Source organism: Sander lucioperca, chromosome 9 (assembly GCF_008315115.2).
Source record: "Sander lucioperca isolate FBNREF2018 chromosome 9, SLUC_FBN_1.2, whole genome shotgun sequence".
NCBI lineage: Eukaryota > Metazoa > Chordata > Actinopteri > Perciformes > Percidae > Sander > Sander lucioperca.
Genome location: NC_050181.1, coordinates 22,964,528 through 22,991,356, shown reverse-complemented (window position 1 = coordinate 22,991,356; position 26,829 = coordinate 22,964,528). Strand labels below are relative to the sequence as shown.

Sequence of the window (26,829 nt, the reverse complement as noted above, 5' to 3'; positions counted from 1 at the left end):
ACACACACACACACACACACACAGTGTGTCGGACAATCATTTTTATTATGAAACTGAAAATGTGTTGCTACTGCTCTTCTCTTATTGCACTTTAATTATGTATTATAATATATGGCATTGTGTGTATTTTATTATATTTATGTACTTGGCAGAACTACTCCTTGGCTTTTAAAATTGCCCCCGGGGGATAAATAAAGTTTTTTTTGAATTGAATTGATTAAATTCACTCAGGCAGAACTTCAGAGATGTCACTCCTGTGTGTTAACCCTATCATTGGAACATAAGTTAACATTTACAGATCCAAAAACCTGAAGCAGACTGTTGCCATGTTTGTCTCTCGGGGCTGAGTTTTAAGTTGAAAGGGCAACAAGATCACTGCAGGAAACAGGAAGTGATTCATTATTTCTTGCGTGGCACCTTGTCACCAAGCGGTACTTCATCCATCAGTTTCTGCAGAGAGACCACAAAGGGCTGTTAGTGTCACTGTCTCAAAATTAAATGTAAAAGACTGAATAAAATGTATACAACATATATGTAACACACACCAAACTGACACATACACAGACAGACAGACATAACAGGTATAAGCACTCATTTGTCCCTCTCTCAGTTAAGCTCATAAATGAGCAGCGATAAACGTATGACCATGAATTTTATTAATGTATATCTGTGACTGAATGTATGTATGGATATGAATGAAGGAATGAATGCATATTTACAATGGATTGTAAGGATATTTATAAATGGATAAATTAATGTTTTTTATTTTTAGGACTTAATGCATGGATGCTTATGGAAGTAGGAATGATTGTAAGGCATGTATGGTAGAACAGAAGAATGTAGGAAGGATGGCTTTTTTTTTTTTTTTTTTTTGCACAAGTAGCCTATAGAAAATGGTAATTTGTAATTTGCACAGCTCTTTGAGTAGCCTAGATGTTCAATGTACATTTGTCTTCTAACTGTTTTAACCCTGTGTTTGTTGTGTGTCTCTGTTGTAACTCTTGCAGCAATTTCTCTCTGTGTCCACAATGAATTTCTTCTTAGGGAGACTAATAAAGATACTTTGACAGACAGACAGACAGACAGATACACAGACACACAGACACACAGACACACAGACACACACACACACACACACACACACACCTGGAGCAGTCTGCTGAAGTAGATGAAGCCGTCCTCTCCGTCCCTGCGGCTGTCGTCCACCTTGTATCTCCTGCAGGCCAGCAGCAGCTCGTTGGAGCTGTAGAGGGGGGCGGGGTCGACCGAGTGGCTGTTGATCAGGCTGACCAGGTACTCCCGGTAATGCTTCCTGGATACAAGTACAACAAGTCAGTATGAGATTTTGTTGCTACCCGTCGCCTGTTAAAAAGAAAGTTGTATTCTTTTTACAACCTGGGTCCTTTTAATCAGGTAGGATAACATTTTACTTGCCTTCAATTCTCAAGTACGGAGCATGGCATGTACGATACGATAGCATGTACCACAAAGGTGGGAAGTTATTGAACCTTGGGGAGACTCTGGCCTTAGACACACACTGTAGCACAAATAACATACTGTACATAATAACATACATTTTGCCTTCGTTGGCGACCAAGGCATCAGTACAACAAATAATACTCAATGAAGCTATCATACTCGCAGAGTCCAGCATGCCCATGTTGGGTCTGAGCTCCACAAGCTGAATCTGGCTGCTGCCCTCCCTCATCCTTCTGCTCTATCACTCCACACAGACCTGACAAAAGAGAGGGACAAAGAAATACAAAGAAAGAGAGACAAAGATCAGCGGGAAAGGGAATTGCAAAAAAAAAAAAAAAAAAGACTTACAAAGATCAAATGCCCTGGAAAGGATATTATGTCACAAATCATTTCATTACTTTTTGGAACAGTTCTGTGTATTCTGTAACCGTTTGGAGGGCAGCGTCGGAAAAACGAAAAAGGAGAGCTGTGACATGAGGTGAGCTCCGTGCGCTTCACAGGAATGCCTATGAAAATTTCTGTTAATTCCCATGGAAAGTTTCCACCTTAAATATTCCTGGAATTTTGCAAACCTAGTCCTGATTTGGTGCCAAGTCCGTTTGACACTGCTGGTACAGTATTGATGGTATTTATCACAGATAATACATTTACATGATTAGCTATTTTTTTCTCTCCAGCATTCCTCTCTAGCCTCATTTGCTGCAACAGTGTTGCTTTTTGCTGTAGTATTTCTTTTTATATTCTTCATAGCGCTCCATTATAACAACTTGTTCCTCTTCACTGAAGCGGATGACATGCCATGAGTCTATTTTCTGCAGTAGAACAGTCAAACAACGCGCCAAACGTCCCCTTTAATGGGAACCTGCACAGAGCCGGATGGAGAAAAGCCGAGTTAACAAACAAAGATGATGATGATCATCATCATGATACCCGTTCTCTCTGATTGGGGCTTTAGGTTTTTGTCGAGCCAGCTAACACAAAGAAAGCCGGGCTATGTGGCACTTGCTCCGTGGTCCACTCCTCTGCCCTACCTGTCTGTGTTCCAGGAGGGGGTTCAGTGTTGAAGGCCACTCCGTTATTCTGTGAGTCAGAAAGAAAAGGAGAACACTTGTTACTCACATCTGTCTCACACAGTTTTGTACAGTAGCCCTGAGGTGCAAATCACCACCATAGTGATGAATGAACATAGTTTGACAGGTTTTGACCAAAGTTATTGTATCATAGGACAGTGTCAGAGTATAACAGCTAAATATGCTGCGTCAAGGTTAAAGTTTAAGAGCGCTACAATGTGCAGTTGTCATGTAAAAAATAATTGGCAGGCAATGAGAAAGCGTTGAGTGGTCAAATACATATTGTTTTCTTTCTTAAATGTTATTTTTGTTTCTTGTTGGGTTTTGTGAAATGCTGTGATTTCTGTTTGTCTTTTTTGTACTAAAATTTGTGTTTTTGTTTCGTTGTGTGAAATGTGATTTCAGTTATGTTTTCTTTCCCAATTTGTTAATGTGCTTTCTAAAATGTTGTTTTTTCATTAGAAGGTTTAGTGAGGTCTGCAAATTATACAGACTTCTGTTCAATGCTGTGAGCACCACAAACTAATTTCTAATCACATCCATTATACTGTGGTGGAGGCAGAAATCTCAAGGCATGTTTTGAAATGCAGATGATATGTTTACAGTGTGTCTGTGTGTGTGTGTGTGTGTGTGTGTGTGTGTGTGTGTGTGTGTACCTGCAGTAAAGCCTGCAGTCTGGAAGGTTCCCAGTCTCTCAGATAGAAGAGGCAGTCTCTGGGATGATGGGCATGTAATCCAGACACACTGCACTCGTCCACTGCACAGGTCTGTTAGACAGACAGGAGAAGAGGAGACACCTGTCACTTGTTCATGCAGGGTTTAGAACTGAGTGAGTTGCAGAATTCTTTCTTTTAATGGAGCTTATTTACTGCATTTCTAGACGAGCAAAATCCATACCAACATGACAATAACAAACACAACACAAGCTATACACTACACACAAACTCACTATCTTAATAAAAAGCATACAGAGAGGACCTGTTGGCAAATATGATTTTATTGAAGCTGCGCAATTTGTCACAATCAGTGGTGAAAAAGTATATTTCCTCAAGTATACTGTACTTAAAGGACAAATCCACCGCAAAATGAACCTAGGGGTTAATAACACGTGTACCGAGTCGACCGTTCTCTGGGATATGTCTTCATGCTAATCGAATGTGACCAGTTTTAGCGCCATGCTTGAGCTATGTTACTGGTTACACGGCGTTCGTCGTTCGACTGGTCATGATTGTTTTCCCAAGATGGCGCCTGCCTGTATAAATGAACGGTGCTGTCTTTATAAACTAAAATCGTTTTTAAAGTGCCCATATTATGAAAAAAACACTTTTTCTGGGATTTGGGGTGTTATTTTGTGTCTCTGGTGCTTCCACACACATACAAACTTTGAAAAAAATCCATCCATGCTGTTTAGAGTGAGATACGGTTTCTGAATGTGTCCTGCCTTCAGTCTCTGGGTGAGCTGTTCAAAATCGGCACGGCTTGTGACGTCACAAGCCGAAACGAGCAGGCTAACCGCAACCATTAGCTCGTTAGCATGCTAACGCTAATGCTAACGCTAGCATGCTACCTCGTTCTCAATAGCAAAGCACTGCTACAACACACACAAGTTCACCATAATCTACAAAAGAACTACTTACATGTGCGCCCTCATTTAGAAGTCTCCCAGCTAATCCTGCCTTGTAACTGACCGAAGTTGTAGAAACAGCCTTTCTTTTACTGTCTATGGAGCTAGCTAGCTGACATGATCTACATCTGAGCTACTGCGCATGTGCAGTGCAATCAAAGATAGTACAGAAGAAGAAGAAGAAAAGAGGTCTCACTCTGTAGCTAAAACAGAGACCAGCTGAAAAGAGGAGCTGCAGCAGAGAGAGAGAGCGGTGCAGTACAACAAAAATATGGTGTTTTTTGAAAATTAAACCATGTAAACCTATTCTGGTACAACCTTAAAATACAATTATGAACCTGAAAATGAGCATAATATGGCTGCTTTAATAAACTGTCTGTACACTTACAAAGTTCTCAATGCTTCGGTTTACATGTAGGGACCCTCATTATGCTACCGTGGAAGTGTGGATATTAGGATAGTATTTTGAGCCTTGTTAGTGGTATAGAAATAGCGATTTCTTTTAACTTTACCCGTGCCCCAACGACTACCGTTATAAGCTAATTAGCGGTGTGCGCTAAAACTGGTCACATTCGATTAGCATGAAAACATATCCCAGAGAACGGTCGACTCGGTACTCATGTGTTATTAACCCCTAGGTTCATTTTGAGGTACTTGTACTCTACTTGAGTATTTTCATGTGTTGCTACTTTATACTTGTGCTCCACTATACTAAGTGATACCGATCACTGCTTGATCAGTACAGGAGCTAAGCTACTGAAAAGTTATTTGATTCAGAAAACAGCAATGCTAGTTAAACTATTAATGCCGCTGTAGTGCCTTACTGCCCAACACTGCTTATTACTAACGTAATACAAGTTGGATTTAACGCTATGTCACAGGTTGCTCATGTAGGCTTCTTTTTTTTTCAGAACGTGTCATAATGACAAATGCCGGTTCAGCCGGAAATGGACCGGTGAAACTGGAAATCAACCCAACTCTATTCTGGACCTGGAGAGCCAGAGTAGGTCTGCAAATCTCCACTTTGTCATAACTATTCAAAACATTTATGAGCCTCCCTCTGTACCTGCGGAATCCTAAAACTGTAACTTTTTACTATACAATCTATTAATTGCTGAAAAGAAATTATTATATTCGATGATCTTTTAGTACAGAAAAAAAAATTTGGAAATCTGGACCTATGTCTGACTGCCTCAGTGATCACGCAATAGTGTACTGTATTTGGGAAAACTACCCAAATTTCAACCCAAATTAATTAGAAGATTAGATCAATTTATTAATGACTTAATTGGGAATTGTGAATTAATGACTTTTTATATTTCTTAATTCCCTGAAGTCAAAGATAAACATGTTTCCTTTAAAACTACCAAAGTCAACGAAAGGCATCTTGAAAACGAGATGCTACATCTCAAGGGGTTATTCCTAAAAGTATTTAAAAGTATAAAAGTAGTTCCAACATTTCCATAAGGCTAACTCCATCAATTCTCATGGTTTAAAGAAATGCCAATAAACCAGAGCACTACTTCTCCCATCCCGGAATGCTGTGGGGACTAGCCAGACCCTCCTCATGCTGTGGAGGAAGGTCTGGCAAAGCGAGACAAGTCAAAAACAAATTGAAACAGGGATTACTGACTCTATATGGGGTGATTTAGGCATGTGTTTATCTTAATGATTGAAACACAAAATGTAAGGGGTAATGCTATTCACGGTGCAGTAATAAACGGTAAATATGTGGACCATAATTCCATCTAATAAAAAAACAGTACTTTCTCCCTAACTAATTTATAATTACGGCATGAAAACGTGGTACAGGACTACAGTACGTGTCAGACTTACAGTGTGGAACGGGTTGTTGCAGCCACTGCAGAACTGGTAACGACACTGTGAGCAGCAGAAATGCATGCAGCCTCCTTTAGACAGCGCGTACTGAAAGCGACAGTTAGGACAGGCTAGAGGGAAGGAGGAGAGGAGGAGTGACAGGCAGGATGTGAATGAATGAGAAAGAGGATGAGGGGAAAAAAGAGAGATGAGGGAGGCAGTCAGTATATACAGGAAAATCTTTTGAATCTAGTGTACAAATAAGCAGACTGAGCATAGATTATTTATTCATTGAGTTAACGTGTTTCACCCATAGACTGTAAAAATAACGGACGTAGCATCGGTGACGTCACCCATTGGTTTGTGGACTGCCGTTTTGCAGCCTCGAGTTTGCATTCTGGTCTTCGCCATCTTGTATTTTGGAGCCAGAAGTGACCATATTTGGACAAGAAGGCGGAGCCAGGGAAGATGACGTGGCTAAGCTAGTGTCGTTTATGGTTTCACTGGCGCTAGACTAAGCTAAATGCTAAAGAGGGAAAGTCGCTGACTTTTAACCCAGCTGACACGAATCATCCAGTGGAGATTTACCAGCGGGAAAAACAGGGACACCCAGGTGCTGCTGCTGTTCATCTGCATGTACAGTAGCAGTATACAGACCTGGATGAAAATCAAGACTTTCCTTTAAGTTACTGGCTAACGCTAGTGCTAGCTAGCTAGCCTTGATCGGCAAGGTGCTACCGAACGCTGAGCAAGACAGTGTTAGGCGGCCAAAATGTTCCAATCAACTTTGATGAAGTGAAAACACACAGTGAGAGGGTCAAAAGCTGAAGATGAAAACATGGACAACACTCAAAACAATAAACAGCTATTTTAATGTACACAGTGCCGTGGTTAGCATTGCTAAGCCTGTGTCCTGATTAGGGATTGACCGATACTGGTTTTTCAAGGCCGATACCGATGCCGATTATTAGTAGTTAATGAAACCGATAACCGATATTTGGAACCGATATGCATTTACAGAGAAAATGAAAATCTTTAAATCAAAATTAAGATTTTGGAATGTTACAAACTCCAACACAAAGCTATTTTTTAAAGGTTTTAAGCAATTATTTAATAAATGAGATACTTTCAACGTAATACCCGGTAACAGAGAGTCAGATAGTGTTGTGAGCGGGACATTAAGTCAGACTCAGAGTGAAACCGAAGCAGAGGGACAGACACAGAGCTGATTATGCTTAATTAGCATAATCAAATGTGTGTGGGCTAGAGGAAATACTGTTGTCTACCAGCCAGCTGGTTACATGCTGTTTTGGTTTACATAAATCAAAAATCTATTATTAGTGCACCCCTAGATAAAGTAGGACAACATATTACCTTCGACAACTGCTGCTAGAGAACCATAGTGTGTGTGTGTGTGTGTGTGTGTGTGTGTGTGTGTGTGTGTGTGTGCTTACTGATGCCGTTGTCTCTGAGATATCCAGCCAGGCCCTGTCTCTGATACTCTGGATCATTCTCCCTCTTCCATAACTGGTACTGTTCACAGGACAGACCTGCATGCTGAGACTCCCACTGCAGAGGCAGTACAGAAACGTGTCCACCTGTCATTTTCCTGGTGAAATCAATGCTTTAAACTAAAGAAGCTAAAGAGGAACTTCATTTTAAGTTATTCTTTTTTCAGTTCATTTCAATTGGCTCTATATGTTTAACATTCTAACTATACCATCACACTATTCAGCACTTATTCAGTTAGCTCATATTTGTATGAGGAAACATAAAGTTACAGTTTAATGTACATGGCTGTCTATGAGGATAGTGGTGCTGAATGTGCACAAATGCAAATGCATGGTTACATGCAAAATGTGCAAAAGTTACATAGCATTAACCTTTGTAACGGTATTAACCTTACAAAGACTAGAAGCCATCTTCCGATGGGAACACACCTGCCGCAACGACAAATCAGGCCAGGGGCGTAAAGTGGGGTGGTCCCTGCCCTACATCCTACCCCCCTACTTTCTGCCACCCTTACTCGGACCACACCCATCTTCGAACTCTGCCTTCATTGTGATTTCACATGCAAGTTTTGTACGGTTGTGACACTATCGTGGTGACAAAATCGATCGACAGGCAGACAGAGAACACCAATATAAAGTATCAGACATGTTGTGGTGTATTCATCTTAACTAATCTGAGGAGTATGTGAAGGCTCACTGTCCCGGCTGTGTGTTTACAAGATACATAAACTGCTACTCATGGGTAACAGGTAGATTACTGTAAATTTGGACTTTTCCGCAGTTAAGATCATTTCTCATTAAGCTGTAAGAGCATTTATACAAAAACGGTGAATTAGACTTTTTTTTTTTTTTTTTTTTAAATCACAAACTCCTCATGCAGTAGGCAGCTGCCTTCTTGAGCATCTTGTTCAAAATAGGCATAAAGGGTGGCATAAAAACTTGACAAATAGACAAATTTAACATCGTTAACAATAACAATAACATTTAACAATCCTAAATAATTAACAAAAACAAGAAGGAGCTTAAATAACTTAATGCTGAAACTAGCACAATAATAAGTTATTTGTGTGTCACAATCATTTGCATGGCTGCAGGGAGGGAAACAGGTGATATGCTGGAGAGGAGGGGAAACTATGAAGATACTCATTTATGTGTATAGACTAATTAACTGTATAATGACAGGCTAATTCCTTTTATTCTGCTGGCAGCATATGGACATGTTACACACATCCCGATTATTTAGGAGGTCTGTTAAACCCTATAACATTGTAGGTCTTCTAGTGTGTGCCTGACATAATTCATATAAAACATTTGTTAAAGGTAGACACACAACACAACACAACACGACACATAATACTTACAGGCTTTTTACACTGAGCACAGAAACTGTTGCGGCACTGAAAACAGGTGACTTTAAGCTGGTCTCCATCATAGATGAACCCATATGAACACTGAGGAGAGGGAACAGGAGAATGGAGTATTATTAGTATTATTATCTCATATGTATTTATATGAGATAATAATACTCCATTCTCCTTGCATAGTCTTAAAAATTGGACTTTATGAAATTTGTTCACCACTATTTTTTGTTGACAAAGCCAAGAGTGACTTGTCATGTACTCACATGACAGCACCACAGGAACTTGGGGTCCTTGATCAGAGCCTGCTCTGTCAGCTTCTTATGGAACAGCTCATAGACTTCTGGCTCCAGACACTCTCGCAGCTGAAGCACATATTACAATAACACAACCATAGAAATAATACAAGCTAGAAATCAATCCCTGAAAGGTAGCAAGAACCCAGTCGGCATAGAAACGTAAAACGTTATTTGTAGTAGATGAGCCGAGATGTGCAAAACCACAGGTATGATCTTTTAAAGGGACACTCCACTGATTTTACACATGAAGATGTGTTTACTCTACAAGGTTGGTACTACTCAGTCTGTGAGAACAGCTGTATAATGTCTTCTGCGTCTCTGGATCATAGACTGTATATAAAGCTGGGTGACGCGTCTTCACTTTCTCCCGCTGTACAAAAGTGAAGCCAAAATATCCTGGTTATTTAAATTGGCTGGATACATGGTTAAATGTATTTGCTCCTACCAGTGTATCTCCGTGTGGACTTCGTCCGCAGCAATCCAGCCAATCGGTCCCAAAACGTTCCAGTTAGAGAGTCAATGCCGTAAACATATTCTTTGTAAATCTTTACAATCATTCCCCGAAAGAAGCAAGCAGGCCTGTCTTATTGCACGATCCAAATTTTCTTCAAAATTTTCAGCGTGTGGCTTGCTAGCTCAACGTTTGTTGTTGTTTCCCGAAGCGAAGGGAGTTTGACAACGGCGACACACAGAGAGAGGAAGGTAAAGGACATGCTGCGCGTGAGTCATGCGCCGAAATGTCAAGCAATTATCCTGAAAATGTACTTTCGTAGATCCAGACTAGTGACTGAGGGTGCGAGTAGCCGTTACGCCACTAAACTTTCAGCACCGCCTATCTCACAAGAACACATTGAACTCTGTTACGCCACTCTCTGGTGTGACCGGGCACCAGTAGTATGTTATCCCCCCCCTCATTCCTTCCTTGGTTCATCTGCTTTCATACCTGGATGTCCAGGGTGGAGAAGTAGCTATTGAGGTGTTCAGGGTCATTGATGTCCGGCTCCCAGCAGACTGGACACACCATGTCTCTTATGTGTTTGTCCCTTACAGCGATGGTGAAGTGCTGCTGGAAACAACCACAACACACAGAACACTGACACGACGTCAGAGACTGCATCTGAGAGAGAAGAGAGGGCGAGAAAGTAGGAAAAGGACTTAAGAAATGCTTCGACAATTGCAAAGCATAAACATTCACTGTGTCGCAGTACCTTGCTGTGGGGGAAGACAGAGAGGCAGATGGGACACTCCTTAGCCAGCACTCTCTTGATGAACTCCCTGTCGTGGGACTCTCGCACAGCCTGCACTACATCTTCCAGGGAGTAAGGTGCGCTGTGCTCCAGAAGCAGCGACAGTGCCAGCTCACAGCGACCCCAGCTGGGAAGATCGTACACTGCTAGTAACCTCCGACATATGTGCTGGTAGAGAAGAAAGAAATGATGTAGAAGAATACAACAAGGTTAGACTTCACATATCCTACCAGCTATCCCAGCCTGTTCTCATGCTCTCAAGTGGACTCTTTAAAGCTGCATTCAGTAAGGGTTAATGCCCAGTGATTCCTGACAATGGACACCTCGAAGGGCATTAACCAGTTATGCGAATAACTGGGTATCGTTTATTTTTATTTTTTTCCGATACCGGTGCTAAAACTATACTTTTAAAATGTTTAGGCACTGACACAGTGCCTAAACGGTGCCTGAACCAATACTTAAAAAAAAAGGAAGAGCACAATACGACAGACTGCGACACTGAAGAACGGCTTGTTTATTGCTAAGGCCATATGGTCAAAATTAAATGATTTATTAAAATGTAATACCAATAACCAGTGGTGGAGGAAGTACTGAATCTCAGTACTTAAGTAAAAGTACAAATAACCAGAGATATATTTACTTTAGTAAAAGTACAACAATGACAACCCTACTTAAGTAAAAAGTGCCTGATTTTAAATGTACTTTAAGTATTAAAAGTAAAAGTACTTGCATAACGATGTATTCTCTTAATGTCTATAATTAAAAAAAACGGTATGAGCCGCGGCATTTTAATTAAGTTAGTTTTAGGTTAATGTAATTGTGCTTACCATCTGTGGCCCAGTTTACATTCTGACTTATAATTCTGGTTATCTATCAGGGTGATCTGCATGAAGCTCGACTTTGCATTATTTCCCACGGGACAGCGAATGCTGCACACATTTAGTTAGCGAGAACACACGGGCTTGGACAACAAGTACGTGGCTTCACAGCTGAGGAGGACCGGGAGTGTTTTTAAGATAAATCTACGGGTTGTATATTAACCCTATAATGGATGCTTCACATATGACCAAGCAGAGTATCAGGAGCAGCAGCAGTAACAGTAACAGTAACAGGAGCAGCGGTAGTACCGGGAGCGGTACGCGCCTGGCCAATAAATGCTATTGAAGGGCGGGTCTTGGCGTGGCCATAGTGGGATTCGTAATATCGCGAGCAATAAAAACTGATCAGAAAATGTAACGGAACGTTGTAGAAATGTAGTGGAGTAGAAAGTATAGATAATTGCTGCAAAATGTAACAAAGTAAAAGTCAAAAGTATGCACTATTGATTGTACTTAAGTAAAGTACAGATACGTGAAAAATGTACTTAAGTACAGTAACGAAGTATTTGTACTTTGTTACATTCCACCACTGCCAATAACTTATAACAATAACTTATTTCAGCAGTAAATTGCTGTTAAAACGACAAGATTACCATGACATGAGTGGGATGGATGAGCAAATGAAGAGAAGTTATGAATTTCCAAAATACCAGACTAATAACAAGAAATAAGATGGCTGAACATTGTGAGCTGTGACTGGACCCAGGCCTGATGTACAGTATATGCCTGCTCCCACCTGTTTGTCAGGGTGATGGATGTCTACAGGAGGCTCGGGCTTGTCACTCCAAATGTGCTTGTGGAAGGGCTCCAGAAGGGGTCGCTGCAGCAGGGCCAGGGCCCCTCTCACCTCACCACCACTCAGCCTCAGAACCTCATGACAGCGAGCCTCGTCGCTGAAGCCCAGCGCACACAGCTCCTTTACCTGAGAGGGTAGGGTGAAGATAAAAAAAAAAAAGATACAATCTCTAGACAAACAATGGAGACTGATGGAATATCATTGTGCATCTCTTGTGCGTCACCTTGGCGAGTCTGTCTCTCAGAGCTTGCCTGGCAGCTCTCTCGGTTTCACCCCCTGCTGTCAGCCATGCCTGCTTGGCCTCTACTCTGGACAACTGGACCCCACTTTCAGTTTCTGCAGGGCCCACCTCTTTCCCAGCATCCTCAGCGGGAGCTTTACATGACCTGCTCTGTGTAAGAGGAAAGTCAATCACTAACAGAAAAACACGACTGACAGTGACAGTCGGAGGAAACATCCAGTAAGGATGTGATATGTCAGGACTTAACACACTTAGATTGTACTGAGAGAAGCATACTGACTGTGCGCTCTGTTGTAGTCTTGTCAGAAACAGACTGAAGGGAAGATGTTGCCACCAACGTCCTGATCTGGTCTAACAGCAGAGGAAGCTCTGTCTTGAGCCACTTGCACGGTAGAATGCTGCTGTCCCCTGCTACCCTCATGCTTGTGTACACCTCCTCTGGACTCACTCCTTTCTTCTCCCCATCCTGACACAGACACAATGGAGAGACACACTAGAATACAGACACTAAAGGTTGCTATCACACCTGAGCAGTTTGGTCCGTTTTAACCGAACCCTAGTGTGAACTCTAGTCCGCTGTGAACGCGGTTCTCGTTTCGCTTCCAAGTGCACTAAACTTTAGTTTACTTCAAGTGAGAACGCAATCCAACCCAAATATAGGAAGTGAACCAAAAAACTGTGCATTTACTAGCCTGCAATTTCCACCTTGCACAATATTTACGGACTCACTCAGATATTATGTCCAATAATCGACCGTTTGACATTTGTTTACAATGTTTTGTACGTTTGACAAAGAGCAGTCTGAACACAAACCGAACCAAATTTAAAAATGCAACAATGTCCCAACATCACCCGTGAATCGCACCGAGTCTACCGAAATATAGGTGTGAAATTTCCCTTAATGTAGTGACACAATGACTGGTGATGAAGGTGACTTGCTCTAATCAGTTGGATCAGCTTCAGTCCCTCTTCCTTAATGAGCCTCTGCCTACAGGAATCCAGGTCTTCAGGAGCGGGCTCTTTGGGTTTGATTGGCAGGGCGGGGACCCGTCTGACAGGGGAGGGAGGGCGGAGCTTCGCAGGCAGGGGTGCGGGCTCTGGACGAGCCAGGTCACACATCTCACACACTGTAGCTGGAGAGTAGTTCAGATACGTACAGAACTGACACACCCACTGGGCAGAGAGATATAGAGGGGCAGAGAGAGAGAGTCATTAAACCTACATTGTGTAATTTTTTGAGTTGATTCTTAGCAAAACCCCCTTTGTTCTTTCACAAATATGTACTCATTCATGTGTAATTACTTCTACCAACTAATCAAAGTATTCTCGTAAGCGTAGAATCTGACATTCAGAATCATTCAGAATGCATATGACCGACTTGCTCGAATGACGGCAGCCATGTAGTGCCTCCATCTTTAAAATACATTAGCAAAAGAGGGACATTCCTCCGCATTTCGCCCTCTTACACCTACTGGCACCGTGACGAATGCAAGGGGGAGATTACTCGCCAGGGAAGAGAAAAAGAGAATTAAAACGACATCGCGACAGACAAAGCAACAAGACCAAAGTTAATATTGGAGTGGCTAGAACAGCTGCGTGTAAACGATGGAGAGAGCTAATTTCGGGTTCAGCCACCGTAGGAGGAAGGGCTAGAAAGTAATATTTAGTTGGTTGTCATATACAATTTATCTGCTAGATGGGAGAAATTCTTACACAATGTAGCTTTAAGTATACAAAAGCCAAAACATTATCTGTAGATGTTTTTGTGTTAAATGCACACCCTGAGCTATAATCAATCTTAGTCACAGATAAAGTCACCTAAATGATACAAAACCAAGTGTGTGATTGACCGAATAATCGGAACTCACATTTCGAAGGTTAGGACTCTTCAAACTACACCTGCACAAGCCCACACACAGCGAGGCAGTATCTGCTGCTCTGTCTTGTCAAAGTAAATGTAATTTGTGTATCCGCCCCGTGAATCGACACCTTTCCACCAAGTTTCATGAAAATTCGGGTTAGTAGTTTTTTCCATAATCCTGCTGACAGACGAACAAACCGACAAACCAAATAGGCTTGGGCAATTCCTTGTATTTTCAAAACGTCTGATCGTGGTTAGTCGAGATCGCCAATAGGCGATCTGAGCGGCAGTCTGATAGGCCGGCTTCATTAAACACGTAATTGGGCACAACGTATTATGCGGAGCGGCTTCTACTTTAATCAATGAAACTGGCTACAATAGCTTGGCTGTCCTGCCTCCTGCTTGGCTGACGTGCTGCGGTAAACGTATTGCGTCATTTCCGGTTGACGATGCTTATATAGTTATAGTTATATACAGTTATGATTAACCCTCTGAGGTCTAAGGGCATTTTCACGTATCTTCTTAAAGTGCTCATTTTATGCTTTTTGGCTTTTTCCCTTTCCTTTATTGTGTTATATATCTTTTTTGTGCATGTTATAGGTTTACAAAGTGAAAAAGCCCAAAGTCCACCGCAAAGGGACTTACCATCTCCAACAGAAAACACTGTTCACAAACTGCTCCAAACAGCTCTATTGTAGTCCAGCCTTTACTTCAGAGACAAACGTGGTCACTTTGTAACACACGTTATAATGCTCACCTAGCTGCTAGCATGGCACGCCCTCATACACTGCTTCTGACTGGCTAGTAGTCCTTACCTAGGTACTGCACATGTGCGACTCCAAATAAAGATGGAACAGAAGTGAGAGGTCTCACTCTGTAGCTAAAACAGAGAGCTCAACACACAGGGTGAAAAGAGGAGCTGCAGCAATGTGCAGTACAACAAAAATATGGTGTTTTTTGAAAATTAAACCATGTAAACCTATTCTGATATAACCTCTAAATACAAATATGAACCTGAAAATGAGCATAATATGAGCACTTTATATTTACCTTTTTAGGGTATTTGCATATAACTTATCCCCATGTGTTCCATATCAAAATGTTCAGAACAAACTCAGCTTTCCATACAGTGACGCCCACATTTTTTTCTGAAGCAATGTGTAAAGAGATAGGGCTAAAGCTGAAACGTGGACGTTGGCTTTTTGAAATTCCTCAAATCTCTTTTGGAAACAAAGCTTAACTTATGATGTGTTGTACGAATTGTTTCGGTGCTTGAAATTAATCTACCAAAGTCTTAGGTCATATATGATTGAAATAGTAAATAAATGTCTGAAATGAAATTCTGTAATATCGCTTTTTGAGTGGGAGTTTTGTCAAATATCATTTGGACGCGCCAGTGCGTCTTTCGTTCTCAGAGGGTTAAATAGTTGTTCGCTGCTATGTTCTGAATGTTGAGTACAGCACCTTTACGTGATAGTTAATCTAAAATGAGCAAAAAAAGTGAAGAACAAAATCAACTGATGGAGGTCTGGGGACCTTCGTCCTTCAAGGAACCTTTTGAAGAAGCTGGTCAGCAGAAGGCTTGAATCAGGGATCGATGTGTTTATCCTGTAGCAGCCACGAACACAGATCGGGTGAAGGGAGGATTCGTTTTCTGAGCTGTTGCTGCAGAGAACAGTATCACTCTCGCTCTAACTCCCTCTGAAGGCTTTGTGAGAGATTTAAAAAGGACTTGTTCTCAGAAAGAGAGCTTTTCTGATACGTTACCATTGATACTACGTTTCAGTTTCCTTTAAAACTAGCAGAATTTATTAGTGTATTGTTTCTAATATCTGTCTCACACATGGAGAAAAGCTAGTTCACATATGCTGTGAAGTAGTTATTCCTTTACAAATTAGACGTTGCAGATCTTTTGTGCTCCAGCCTTCATTACCAATCTTCTGCTTTGTTTGAAAGTTGACAAATATGACCACAATTGATGTGGAAATATAAGAGTTTGATGGTGTTGGTGCCAGCGACCGATGTGCTCGCTCAATACCGAGGTCCTCATCTTCTTTAAGCTCGAGTGCCGTTTTCAGTAATTTTGCTGTAAAGTCAAGGATGTTCTCCTTTCCTTCAGATCCCTCCTTAACTTCACTTCATACTTCACTTATACCGTCTGCATCAACCCCTGGTTGTGCCGCTAGCTGCCCTCACATTTTCTTACGCTTATGCTTGCAGTGAGTGAGAAATTCAGAACGCAGCCACCACATGTTTACACTATGGACTATGGACTATGGACGCCTTACTTGTCTGGGGCTGGAATACACAGAAATGAAATGATAAATACAAAACAGATGTGAGTATAGTCACATTGATACATTGAATTTAAAAAAAGTCAAGTAGCGCTCTCTGCGACTATGCACCGGTGTGGCGGTATATAAAAAAAAATATATTAATTAATGAATAATAACACACACACACACACACACCTACCTGGCTGTCGGGGTCACCGGGCATGCCCAGTACTGGTGCCGGTGGTCTGGGGGGGGTGATGGGTGGGTGTGACGGGGTCACTGGAGGTCGTGTAGCCAAACGAGGTCTTTCACACACTTCACACAGAATACTGCTGGCTGCATTCACCATGGTACAGCTCTTACACTGCCAGTCTAAGAAAACACATTGACACACACACACAGACACAACTGTCGGCTAATTCAAGTCACATTATTATCAGTAACAATCATGTCCTCAACTTAATGTAAATGTACCATTCCAAAAGTACCATGGCTGTGGTGACCATTTCTTGCTTTCCTAAGAAGTAAATAAGCTTAGACCATTGTCAATGAAAAGGGTTAAAGAGACTAAAGATCAAAGTGTAAATTTAGGGCAGTCAACTGAGCAGAACTTGCTGGTAATGATGGGGGTAATTTCTAAATCACATGAGGTCCCCTGGTAATATTAGTCCCGTCGTATTTTCACATGCATACTGATGGTTGAGGCTGTTCTTGGGCCTAAAATAAAAAAGGTACGGTAACACTTTACTTGAAGGTATCTACATTAGAGTGACATGACACCGTCATGAACACATGACACAGTCATGACACATGAACTCTAACCCTAACCATAACTTGTCATGACAAAAACCGAATGACACTAAAAGAAGTGTTATGTCATAAACGTTTATGACTTGTTTATAATCACTATGACACGTTCATGACAGTGTCATGTCACTCTTATGTAGATACCTTCAAGTAAAGTGTAACCAAAGGTACCAATACACATGAAATATTATAATCAAGTATTACTTTCACAATTTAAATTACAAACATTGAAATCATCACGATATGCTGACTACTTTCCTTCCAGAAAAATGCGGAAAAAGTTAAAAAAGTTTTTTTGTGATTGTTGCGGGCAAAAATCCTTGATTATGCGCCACGTTTTCTTAAAAAATGCGATGGAATATGCAGGATATTTATGCAATTTTATGCGATGAAATTGTGGGAACTTGCAAAAATTGCGGTTTCATCATGGCTTCACCGCGGGGTTTGCAGCTTTTCGATGATGCTCACGTTGCGTAATTACGTCACTTCATAACGTTCCCATGTCAACAATGGAAAATGTGTGAAGTAAACGCAACATTTTTCAACTTTCTGCTAAGAAATATGTGACTTTTTGCAACGAAAATGCGGGGATTTTGAAATCATGCAAGCCCCGCATATTTTGCGCGGAAATCGGCAATTTATGCGGCAAAAGTGTGGCGTATTTGAAAAAATGCGGCCCCCGCATAAATATGCGGACTTTGGCTGATTATGCATTGAATTACGCGATCGCATAATCGCATTTTTCTGGAGGGACTGTACAATGCATACTTCAATTAATACATAATTAATTATTTCAAGTCGACAAGCCTAACAACTTTCTCCTAAGGGACAGCAGGAGTAATAAGTGAAGGGTAGCTGCCGTAGACGTATTTGCTTTTATCTCAGTTTCTATGTCACAGAGGAAACTAGAAAGTAGTAGAATGAAGGAGCTGTGATTAGATACTGGACTGATTGGGATACTGGGGCTGAGGGATGCACCAAGAGACAACACGGACCAGTGACGGTGGCAGGCTGAGATTCGTCTACTTTGGAGCTGATCAATTCCAGGCGAGGGTGCTCGCACTCCTCACACAGCACTTCCTGGACGGAGTTGACTTTAGAGCAGTGGAGGCAACACCAGGCGGAAGACCTGAAACAGGGGAAGAGGGACTGTAACCCCCAATTTCCACCAACTGCGGAACGTCTGCGGATCCGCTCCGGAACGGTGGCGGAGTCAATAGGTTTCCATTAAAGTCAATGTGTGTATTTCCACTGACTGCAGAACGGCTGCGTTCCGACTCCGCCCCAGCTCCAGCGATCCGCAGCCCTCTGGAGCAGATATGCAGAGCTACTATTTATACACCGGAGAGCTCCGCAGCAATTCTGCACAATTCCGATTGTGCGGGACAGGAAGTCGAGCACAGAAACAAAATAAAACATCTGGTTAATTTTCAAAATAAAATACACCGTGCTCACGGCAGGTCATATTTCTCTGCACTACACCTTGAAAACACAGCACAGAGTTTCCCCTCTACTCCTCTGGATGGAAACAAACGGTTGTTAGTTTTTGGGTTCTATTCTACGTGAATTTGTGGGTCTTCGTGACTATAGCTGTCAGTCATTGGTGCAGCCGTTCCACAACAAATCCGGACCCGGTGGGTATTGAAGGACGGCGGAGCACGGAGCCGACACGCAGCGGAGCCGATCCGCTGCCGTCCCGCAGTTGGTGGAAATGAGGGGTTACACTGCTGTATCAATTTGTAACGACTGAATATACTGTACATCCATACACGTTGATTTTTTTTCACACACTTAGCATAGTCATACTAGCACTTGGTTCTAACACTTTGACATCTACTATGTCTAAACTGTCACTACAGTTTGCTGTGATCAGCTTTAACTTTGACCATAGCCCGGACTGACATAATGATACATCTATTTAATCGACAGGGAAACAACAACAACAGATCTGCACCTAACCACAAATGGCGGAAAAGGGCAGCTGAGCAGCAAAGAAAGTGACTCCTCAAGTCGGCGATGCTGACACTAAATTTCTGGAGTAAACTGTTATTTGATATTGGACAAGTAGCCCTGGCTATGGGCCAGTGGGATCAGAGTATTGCCATTTTATATTGCCTGACCCTTGACTGTTCCTGTTTTTGGAGGAGGATGATGATGATGATGAGGAGACAGCTGTTCGACGGTGGTTGGCCCTCTCAGGGTAGGAGTGGTACAGTCTGTCACATTCTGAGCAGAGCCCCAGGAGGCAGGTGAGGCAGTGGGCAGAGATACGGAATATTCCACAGATAGTGCAGTTCTCTGGAACACAGATAACAATTTACTCTACCAACTACGGTCACATTATTTTCTACTATAACCTGTTCCAATTCACAATCATATTATCACAACATCAACAACCCACCCTCTTGCTGTGAGGCAACAGTGCTAACCACTGCACTGTGCCCTTAAGGCTGATTTATAGTAGTATGTAGTCTCCACGCTGAGCCTACGTCATAGCCCACATAAGCAGCCTACACGGTTATGAGGATTTAAACTTGTGCGCTGGTGTGTCTGCGTAGTTCTAGCATATCTCTTTAAGAGAACAGCAGGGCCGGTATGTGTGTATGCGTGGGGAGTATGTAGTGTGCTGCAGTACAGCGAGTAAGAGAGTGACGGAGGGATTAGCCTCGGAGCGAGTGCCGACTCTATAAGAAGAAACAACCCTAACCCTTCTCCTTGATTTCATGTTGTTCACAGAGAGTCTAGCTAAGCCGACCAATCATAGTGGATGCGGTCTGCGTTGCCGTGACATGAAGTTACATTTCTGGGGAGGTGCACGTCAGGCTACGGCCTAGGGTCCATATTTATGCGTACCTACGTACCTACAGCGTAGATTAAACGCAGAACCATGAATCAAGCTTAAGTAGGGAGTTGCTATTAACACTGGGGAAGTGATACACCATCAGTCAATCAATTTTTATAAAAAAATGACAACAATAATAAGCAAAAATCACTTTACTTGATTTGAAAGGGTCTGTCGATAAATGGAAAGACACTGTAAACACGTACAGATAAACGCATAGCTAACCAAGTAGTGAAAGCATTAAAATAGTGCTTTCTCTCCTCACCTGGGTGTTTTTTTGAAGAAGTGGGAAAGACCTGAATGGACCTGAGACTTTGGTGGTTGGAGGACAGGGACTGGCCATGACTGTTCTCCCTGGAGGAGTGATGGTGGAGGGGGAAGGCTAGAGACTTGGTCTGACCGTCTGAACGGCATGAAGTGGAGGAGAAGTGGCAGAACACAGTGTCAGTGTTGAGACCCACATCCTGAGAGGAGAGAAGAGTGGGCAAACGCTGACGTGAAGAATTGGCACTACATCACCACGTCATCATAAACTTCAAAATAAACTGTCTTTACTGGCTAACACTGGCTTTATCAGACAAAGCTCTCCTCGCCAGCCCACTGTGTAAGTATTTTACGAAGTTATAACCTTTTTAGTATAGAACTCCCTTTCTCCCTTCACTGCAGGTCAACTGGAAAGGAAAACATTATTTATTAATTTTATACTAAGAAGACTCCTTATGTAAGGGCCATTTTTCATGTGTTCAGAATCAGAATCAGAATCAGAAATACTTTAATAATCCCAGGGGGAAATTATTTTTGTTACCATTCCAGGTATACAAACAACATATATTATCCAGACTTTTAACTTATATAATAAAAACAAATATACAGTAATAATAAATAAAATATGAAATGTACAGTGTTATGTGCAAATAGTGCAATAAAAAGAGAAAATGATTGTCTATGTTGAGAAGAAAATGATTGTCTTATTATCTTGTCTGTGTTATGGGTGTAAGACATAAATTGTCCACTGGTGTCACTAGTGTGCTGGTGAGCGACGTCTATTTAGGTAGGAACCTTTCAATAGGTAACAGGGGTGCTGTTAATCGGAGGAGCACAAATAGTTTTTGACCGCATCAAAACGCTACACTGCGCAACGCTCACATGGATGATGAAATGTTTGTTGATGGAGCTCGATGGACACATGGTTTCTTGCACGTGAATATGAAGAACTTTGTGATCAATAAATGACCATCAAAACGCAACGATGACTATTGGAGTCTGTGATTTCAACAGGAGGTTACTGAGCGGTGTCAGGTAGAAGAGAGCGCGTCAGCTAGTTTACTAGCCATAGACTGTTTGTTTAAGTCCGTATAGCAGCCCCTCAGTGGCTTTAAGTTTTTAGCCTTAGCCATTATAACTTACTTTGGAAGATTTACTTTGGAGCTTTTCAACACATTTTTGTACAAAACGAGGACTTACATTGGAATCACATTATGAAGGGATATTTTAATGGCCAGTATGAACAGGACACCTGACAATTATTTTAAGACAGACAGAAAAATTGTGAACCTATCCTTTAAATGACAGATACGATGGTAGTATGATGGACTCTACCTTGTGTCTTAGCGTAGGAAGGATTCTCTCATAGAACTCAGGGTGGGGATGAGCATCCTGTGATCAAATTAAATAAGTTATTATTAAAGCTTTTTCTTTCAAGGCAAGCAAAAGATACAATGCACTACGCATACATGTATAAGGATACCAGACCAGTGCCTCGGAATAAAGCAGCTTACGATTATACAATCACTATTAAAGCGTCTAAAACTTTCTTCTACAATGATTATATACACACACACACACACACACACACACACACACACACACACACACCTTAATAAGCATTTCTAGTTCCATCCTCAGACTCATCACTTCGAGCGTTACTGCAGCAACTCGGCCCACATCAGGATCTGTGACATCATCGGGGAAGCTGAGCCCATCTGGCTGCTGATTGGAGTAACCATAGAGACAGAGCACTGCTCGTCCTCCCTGGGAGCGAAAAGAACAAAACGGGATGTAATGTGACCCGCACCACTTTTTTTTTTTTTTTACTTTCCCGAACAGTTGAGTATTAAGTTAAACCCTCCCAGGTCCTTCATATAGAAGTTCTGTCAGTCAGCACGGGAAATCATTCCTTGGGATCGAGAGTAAAAAAGGACTGAGAATTGAGAGAAAATTGTAGCAGTTTGGACCAGAATAAAGACAGGGTCAGGATAAGAATTGGACAGGTTAAGGACAGGTTTGGAACAAGTTTCTGAGCAGTTTCGGGAAAGGTTCGGGACAGGATCAGGACAAGTTCAGGGCCTGTTCAGGCTGTTCACCATCTGAACAATGACTACTCTGTGCCAAATGGAGGAGTGAGTGAGAACAATGAATATGCTCATATTTCTACTGACTACTTTCTATACTATATTTGTAATACGGTCTGTCAGACAATATTGTAGACGACAAATACAGACAATTAGTAGACTGACTGACAATACATGCCATCAGATATGTCATGAAGGCTTGCACGTAAACATCTATTCAGTTGTCAGTTCTTTGTATTCACTTTAATTTGTTGTAAGTTCTTTTGATCCCTAGTACACTTTTATAGAGCACTAATACTCTACTATAATGTGTATTTTTGTTACCTGAATAGCATCAACAGTGGCCCTGAACACTGGGTTGTTGTGTTTCACAGTTCTCCAGTACTTTGGCCTGTTGGGGTTTGTCAAATTACAGCCATACTTTTCTAGGATGTTCAATGCTGTAGACAAGCGCTGGAGAGATGCAAGGGTCTGAAGAAGAAACACAGAGAACAGAACATTTGGCCCACAAGCCACTGGATGGATGTCTTATAGGTATTTCCAGGTGGGGATATTGTATGTGCACTTGTTCTCTCTCACCTCCTTCCTGTTGCTGCCAAAGCTGTTTTCTATGACCATGGTCTCGGCGGCGATGTGGCAGTATTTGGAGCAGGGCGGTAAGGGCAGATTTGCCATAGCCATCACCCCAACCCGCACCTCCACCACCTTGCCACCAGAGTACAGACACACTTCAGCCAGACTCCGCACCTCCTGCAGCTGCTCCGACAGAGATGGCATTCTACACACACACACACACACACACACACACACACACACACACACACACACACACACAAACACACACACACACACACACACGTAAACACTAGCGTGTAATTACTTGAGATATAAATAGGGCTGCACAATTAATCACAGTTTTATCAAAATCACAATATGGACTAGTGCAATATCCAAATCCCAGGTGGGGGTGCAATATTTGTTAAAGGCAAAATATGTGTCAACCCATTCTGAATGAAGTATTGCGGTGCTGCAAATGTCCTACAGACTAAAGAAAAACCCTTTGTTTGGTACAGATCCTCGCACAAATCACACTATAATCATTTCATTTTTTTATTTTAATATTTTTCAATGAAAATAAGAATATTGACATAAAAATGATGATTCCCTCCAATAGCGTGAATCATATCGCAAGTCAAGTCAAAAATAATCGCAATTAGAGATTTTCCTCATATCGTGCAGCCCTAGATAAAAACCATACGGATGCATCTACAGTAAGTCACATACATTTATAAAATATTCTGTTATCTAGATGTCGGAGTAATGAGAACGCCCCAGAGTTTGGTCTTCCTCTCTCTAACTTCCGTTTCTAAATCGAGATAGAGAGCGACTTACATCTTATTTCCAGCATCAAAGCATTCAGTAAGTTTTCTTTATCCTTCCTAAATAAATCAGTTCCAAAGAGCTTTTTAACGGCAGATTAAAAAGAATTTTCACTTGTCATAGCAGGAAAGGCACAGGTTTAAAACAAAAACAAATGCTGCTGGGGCAGTCATGGCTGTGGGGGCAGTGGTGGCCTAAAGGTTAGAGAAGAGAGGTTGCCAGTTCAATCCCCAGACAGGCAGGATAAAATCTGGGTGGGGAAAGTGAAAGAGCAGCGCTTGTCCCTCCCTCATTACCACCACTGTGGTGCCCTTGAGCAAGGCACTTAACTCCAACCGCTCCAGTGGAGCTGCTCAGTGGCCAGCAGATCAGACTGTGGTTGTACTGGGCAGCTTCCAGGTATGAATGAGTAACTGTGTGAATGTGACAGGTCGTCGTTGCAAATGAGAAGTTGTTCTCAGTCGACTTACTTGCCGGGGTAGGAAAGTAACACTTAAGCACTGTACAATTTTGAGATAATTATACTTTGCTTCATGACAAAGGGAAATAATGTTGCTCCTTACATGTATCAGATGGCTGCAGATATACTGCACCTTTCAGATTTTAGAAGAGGGACCAAGTGACTATTTTCCCCTGCCACTGTAAGGTTTAGGTGCAGCACCGTGCCGTCCCGTGCCGTTTTGTGCAGCACCTAAGACAAATGAATGTAACTAAAACCCTTTCTCAGATCTAATGATTGTAGTTGGACTTCTTTAGCTTTAGGTTTTGTCTTTAAGCTTTGAGTGTTATTTAATTGTTATCTGCTCTAGCTTTTCCAATGTTTAAGACTAGAGATGGTCCGATACCATTTTTTGCTTCACGATACCGATTCTGATACCTGAACTTGCGTATCGGCCGATACCGAGGACCGATCCGATACCAGTGTGTCATATATTTTATTATGTTTTAACAGCTGTATACTGCTATCCCTGTATGGATGATATGATGTATAACAGCTGTATACTACTATCCCTGTATGGATGTGATATGATTTCTATCTTTGTTGTCGGTCTGGCTCAGGTTAAACTCTTTGTGAAACATGAACAAACATAAACAATGAACGCCACAGAACTTTCTTTTATTATGCAGTTTGACAGTCAGTTATAACGGAAAAAGAACATAAATAAACTACTTTAACGTAGATTTTCTTTAGGGCTTTATTATGTGGTATCGGATCGGTGCATAAACTCCAGTACTTCCTGATACCGATACCAGCGTTTTAGGTATCGGAGGCGATACCGATATTGGTATCGGAACATCTCTATTTAAGACACAGATATGGTGATAATAAAGGTCCAAAAGGGACACAAACTGACTACAGAGAGACGCGTCATGACCACAGAGACCCAAAACAACCCCAAATAGGGTTGGGCATCGTTTGGATTTTAACAATTCTGATTCCAATTACGATTCTTCCTTTCGATTCCGGTTCTTATCGATTCTCGATTCCGATTCTTTGAGGGGTGGAGTTGAAACGGGTCACATGCTTATTTTCACAAATAACAGGAACGTTTTATTTTGAGTCAATGGTGGTTTGCAGTTTTACCGCTTTTTCAATGTAAAATAAAGCCACACTAGAGCGCTGCGTACTTCCAAGTAGGAATCGGTTCTCGATGCCCAATCCTAACCCCAGAGGAAACAAAAATGACCAAAAAGTGACACAACACGACTACAAAGAGACACAAAAACACTACAGAGAGATAATCCTACAAAGAGACACATCATGTATGGGGAAATTGCATTTACTTAATTGAAAAACTTAACATTTTCTTGAGGAAGGACGCCTAAACCCAGCCAAATTAGCGCATCTAAGTCTTCCACAAAGCTAGGGAAAACACGGAAAGTGTGCGCACATCCAGACAAAAATACTCAGGTGCAAGACAAAAAATACTTACCTGCAGGGCATAAAGGAGGTCTGCACAATTAAAAGAGAGATGCACTATTTAATTGGAGCAGTGTGCAGATAAAGATTTTAAAACATAAAATGTAGGAAGAAAAAAAAACATGTTGCTTTGTAATGAAGTGTTTATAATAGATGCAGGTACCATATGTGCATTAATGATTTAACACGGAAAGGGACCCTTTTTTCTTCAATGCAATCTTTCCATTTTGGCATACGTGCAGTTTAGTGTCCCAAATTCCCCATACAACGTCCTTAATTATGAACCTGCTAAACCACCTGTTTAACAGGTGTTTGGGTTATGGTTATGGTTATGGTTATGGTTATGGTTATGGTTAGGGCAACCTGTCTCAAATAAGACCCTAATCATTTGGGACACTCAGTTTTTGGAAAATAATTTGGGACATTAAACTGCACGTATACCTTTAATTTTGATATTTAAAATGAATTTTACCTCAGTCAAACCACTGCAGTGCTGGTTACAGAAGTCACTGCTGCACTACATGGATGTCATTATTACTGTGCAGCAGCTTAAATGACCACCAGTGACGCGTCGAAACTATCATTAACGTGCTTCTGAAACCGTGAACATGCTAACGTTAACTTAGACATCTAAACATGTAACGTTAGCTACCAAATGCAAGGTAGCCACCTGAGACTCACGCACAGCTATGCTCACAGGATATCCGGGCTGTCTGCGGTGTGCCCAGTGTGACAGTGGTCGGTAAAGGCTGGTGTTGTTGCCCACCTACCTACCTCTGGTCTGCGGGAATATAACGGTGAAATCCCGGAGATGCTCTTCACAGTCCCCTCCTTCAGCACGCTGATTTCATTCACAGCCAGCTACGGCGAGCTACGGTCTCCCTGACCTAGACAACGCAATGTAAGGTGGTCAGTGTTACAGTAACATAATCTGTCTACCGGGGACGTAAAACTTACTTTGACCACAAAACCGGTAGTGAATAATGTGTGTATACCAGTGTATAATCCCAGTGATAACACAACGGGCTCTCCCCTCGAGCTGGAGCAAAACATGTGTCGCAGTGTAGGTG

General features: G+C 41.8%; 2 protein-coding genes across 4 annotated transcripts in view; both read right to left on the bottom strand.

Moving 5' to 3' along the window:
• LOC116043921 (E3 ubiquitin-protein ligase RNF31) lies at positions 1-26,829 on the bottom strand. Of its 3 annotated transcripts, none has more exons than XM_031290947.2 (25): positions 26,534-26,615; positions 25,773-25,792; positions 23,038-23,236; positions 22,783-22,929; positions 21,983-22,138; positions 21,707-21,763; positions 20,373-20,571; positions 19,386-19,563; positions 18,261-18,394; positions 16,658-16,830; positions 13,261-13,494; positions 12,602-12,787; positions 12,304-12,471; positions 12,021-12,206; positions 10,368-10,574; positions 10,103-10,276; positions 9,127-9,225; positions 8,864-8,953; positions 7,446-7,560; positions 6,010-6,122; positions 3,206-3,316; positions 2,511-2,559; positions 1,639-1,735; positions 1,147-1,312; positions 1-450 (listed from the first exon to the last, which is right to left on the bottom strand). In XM_031290947.2, exons 2-25 carry the CDS (start codon positions 25,781-25,783, stop codon positions 400-402), a joined length of 3,300 nt encoding a protein of 1,099 aa, XP_031146807.1. In that variant the 5' UTR covers positions 25,784-25,792; positions 26,534-26,615; the 3' UTR covers positions 1-399. The 3 variants fall into 3 exon arrangements, with proteins under 3 accessions (XP_031146807.1, XP_031146808.1, XP_035860832.1); XM_031290948.2 differs by lacking the exon at positions 26,534-26,615 and adding an exon at positions 26,232-26,248; XM_036004939.1 differs by lacking the exon at positions 25,773-25,792 and having other exon boundaries at positions 2-450; positions 23,038-23,238; positions 26,535-26,829.
• LOC116043923 (potassium voltage-gated channel subfamily B member 2-like) overlaps positions 23,673-26,829 on the bottom strand; it is a 34,357-nt gene continuing 31,200 nt past the window's right edge. Inside the window, exon 5 of the transcript XR_004103576.2 lies at positions 23,673-23,683. The gene's annotated coding sequence lies outside the window, so the exon portion shown is untranslated. The remainder of the gene's footprint in view (positions 23,684-26,829) is intronic.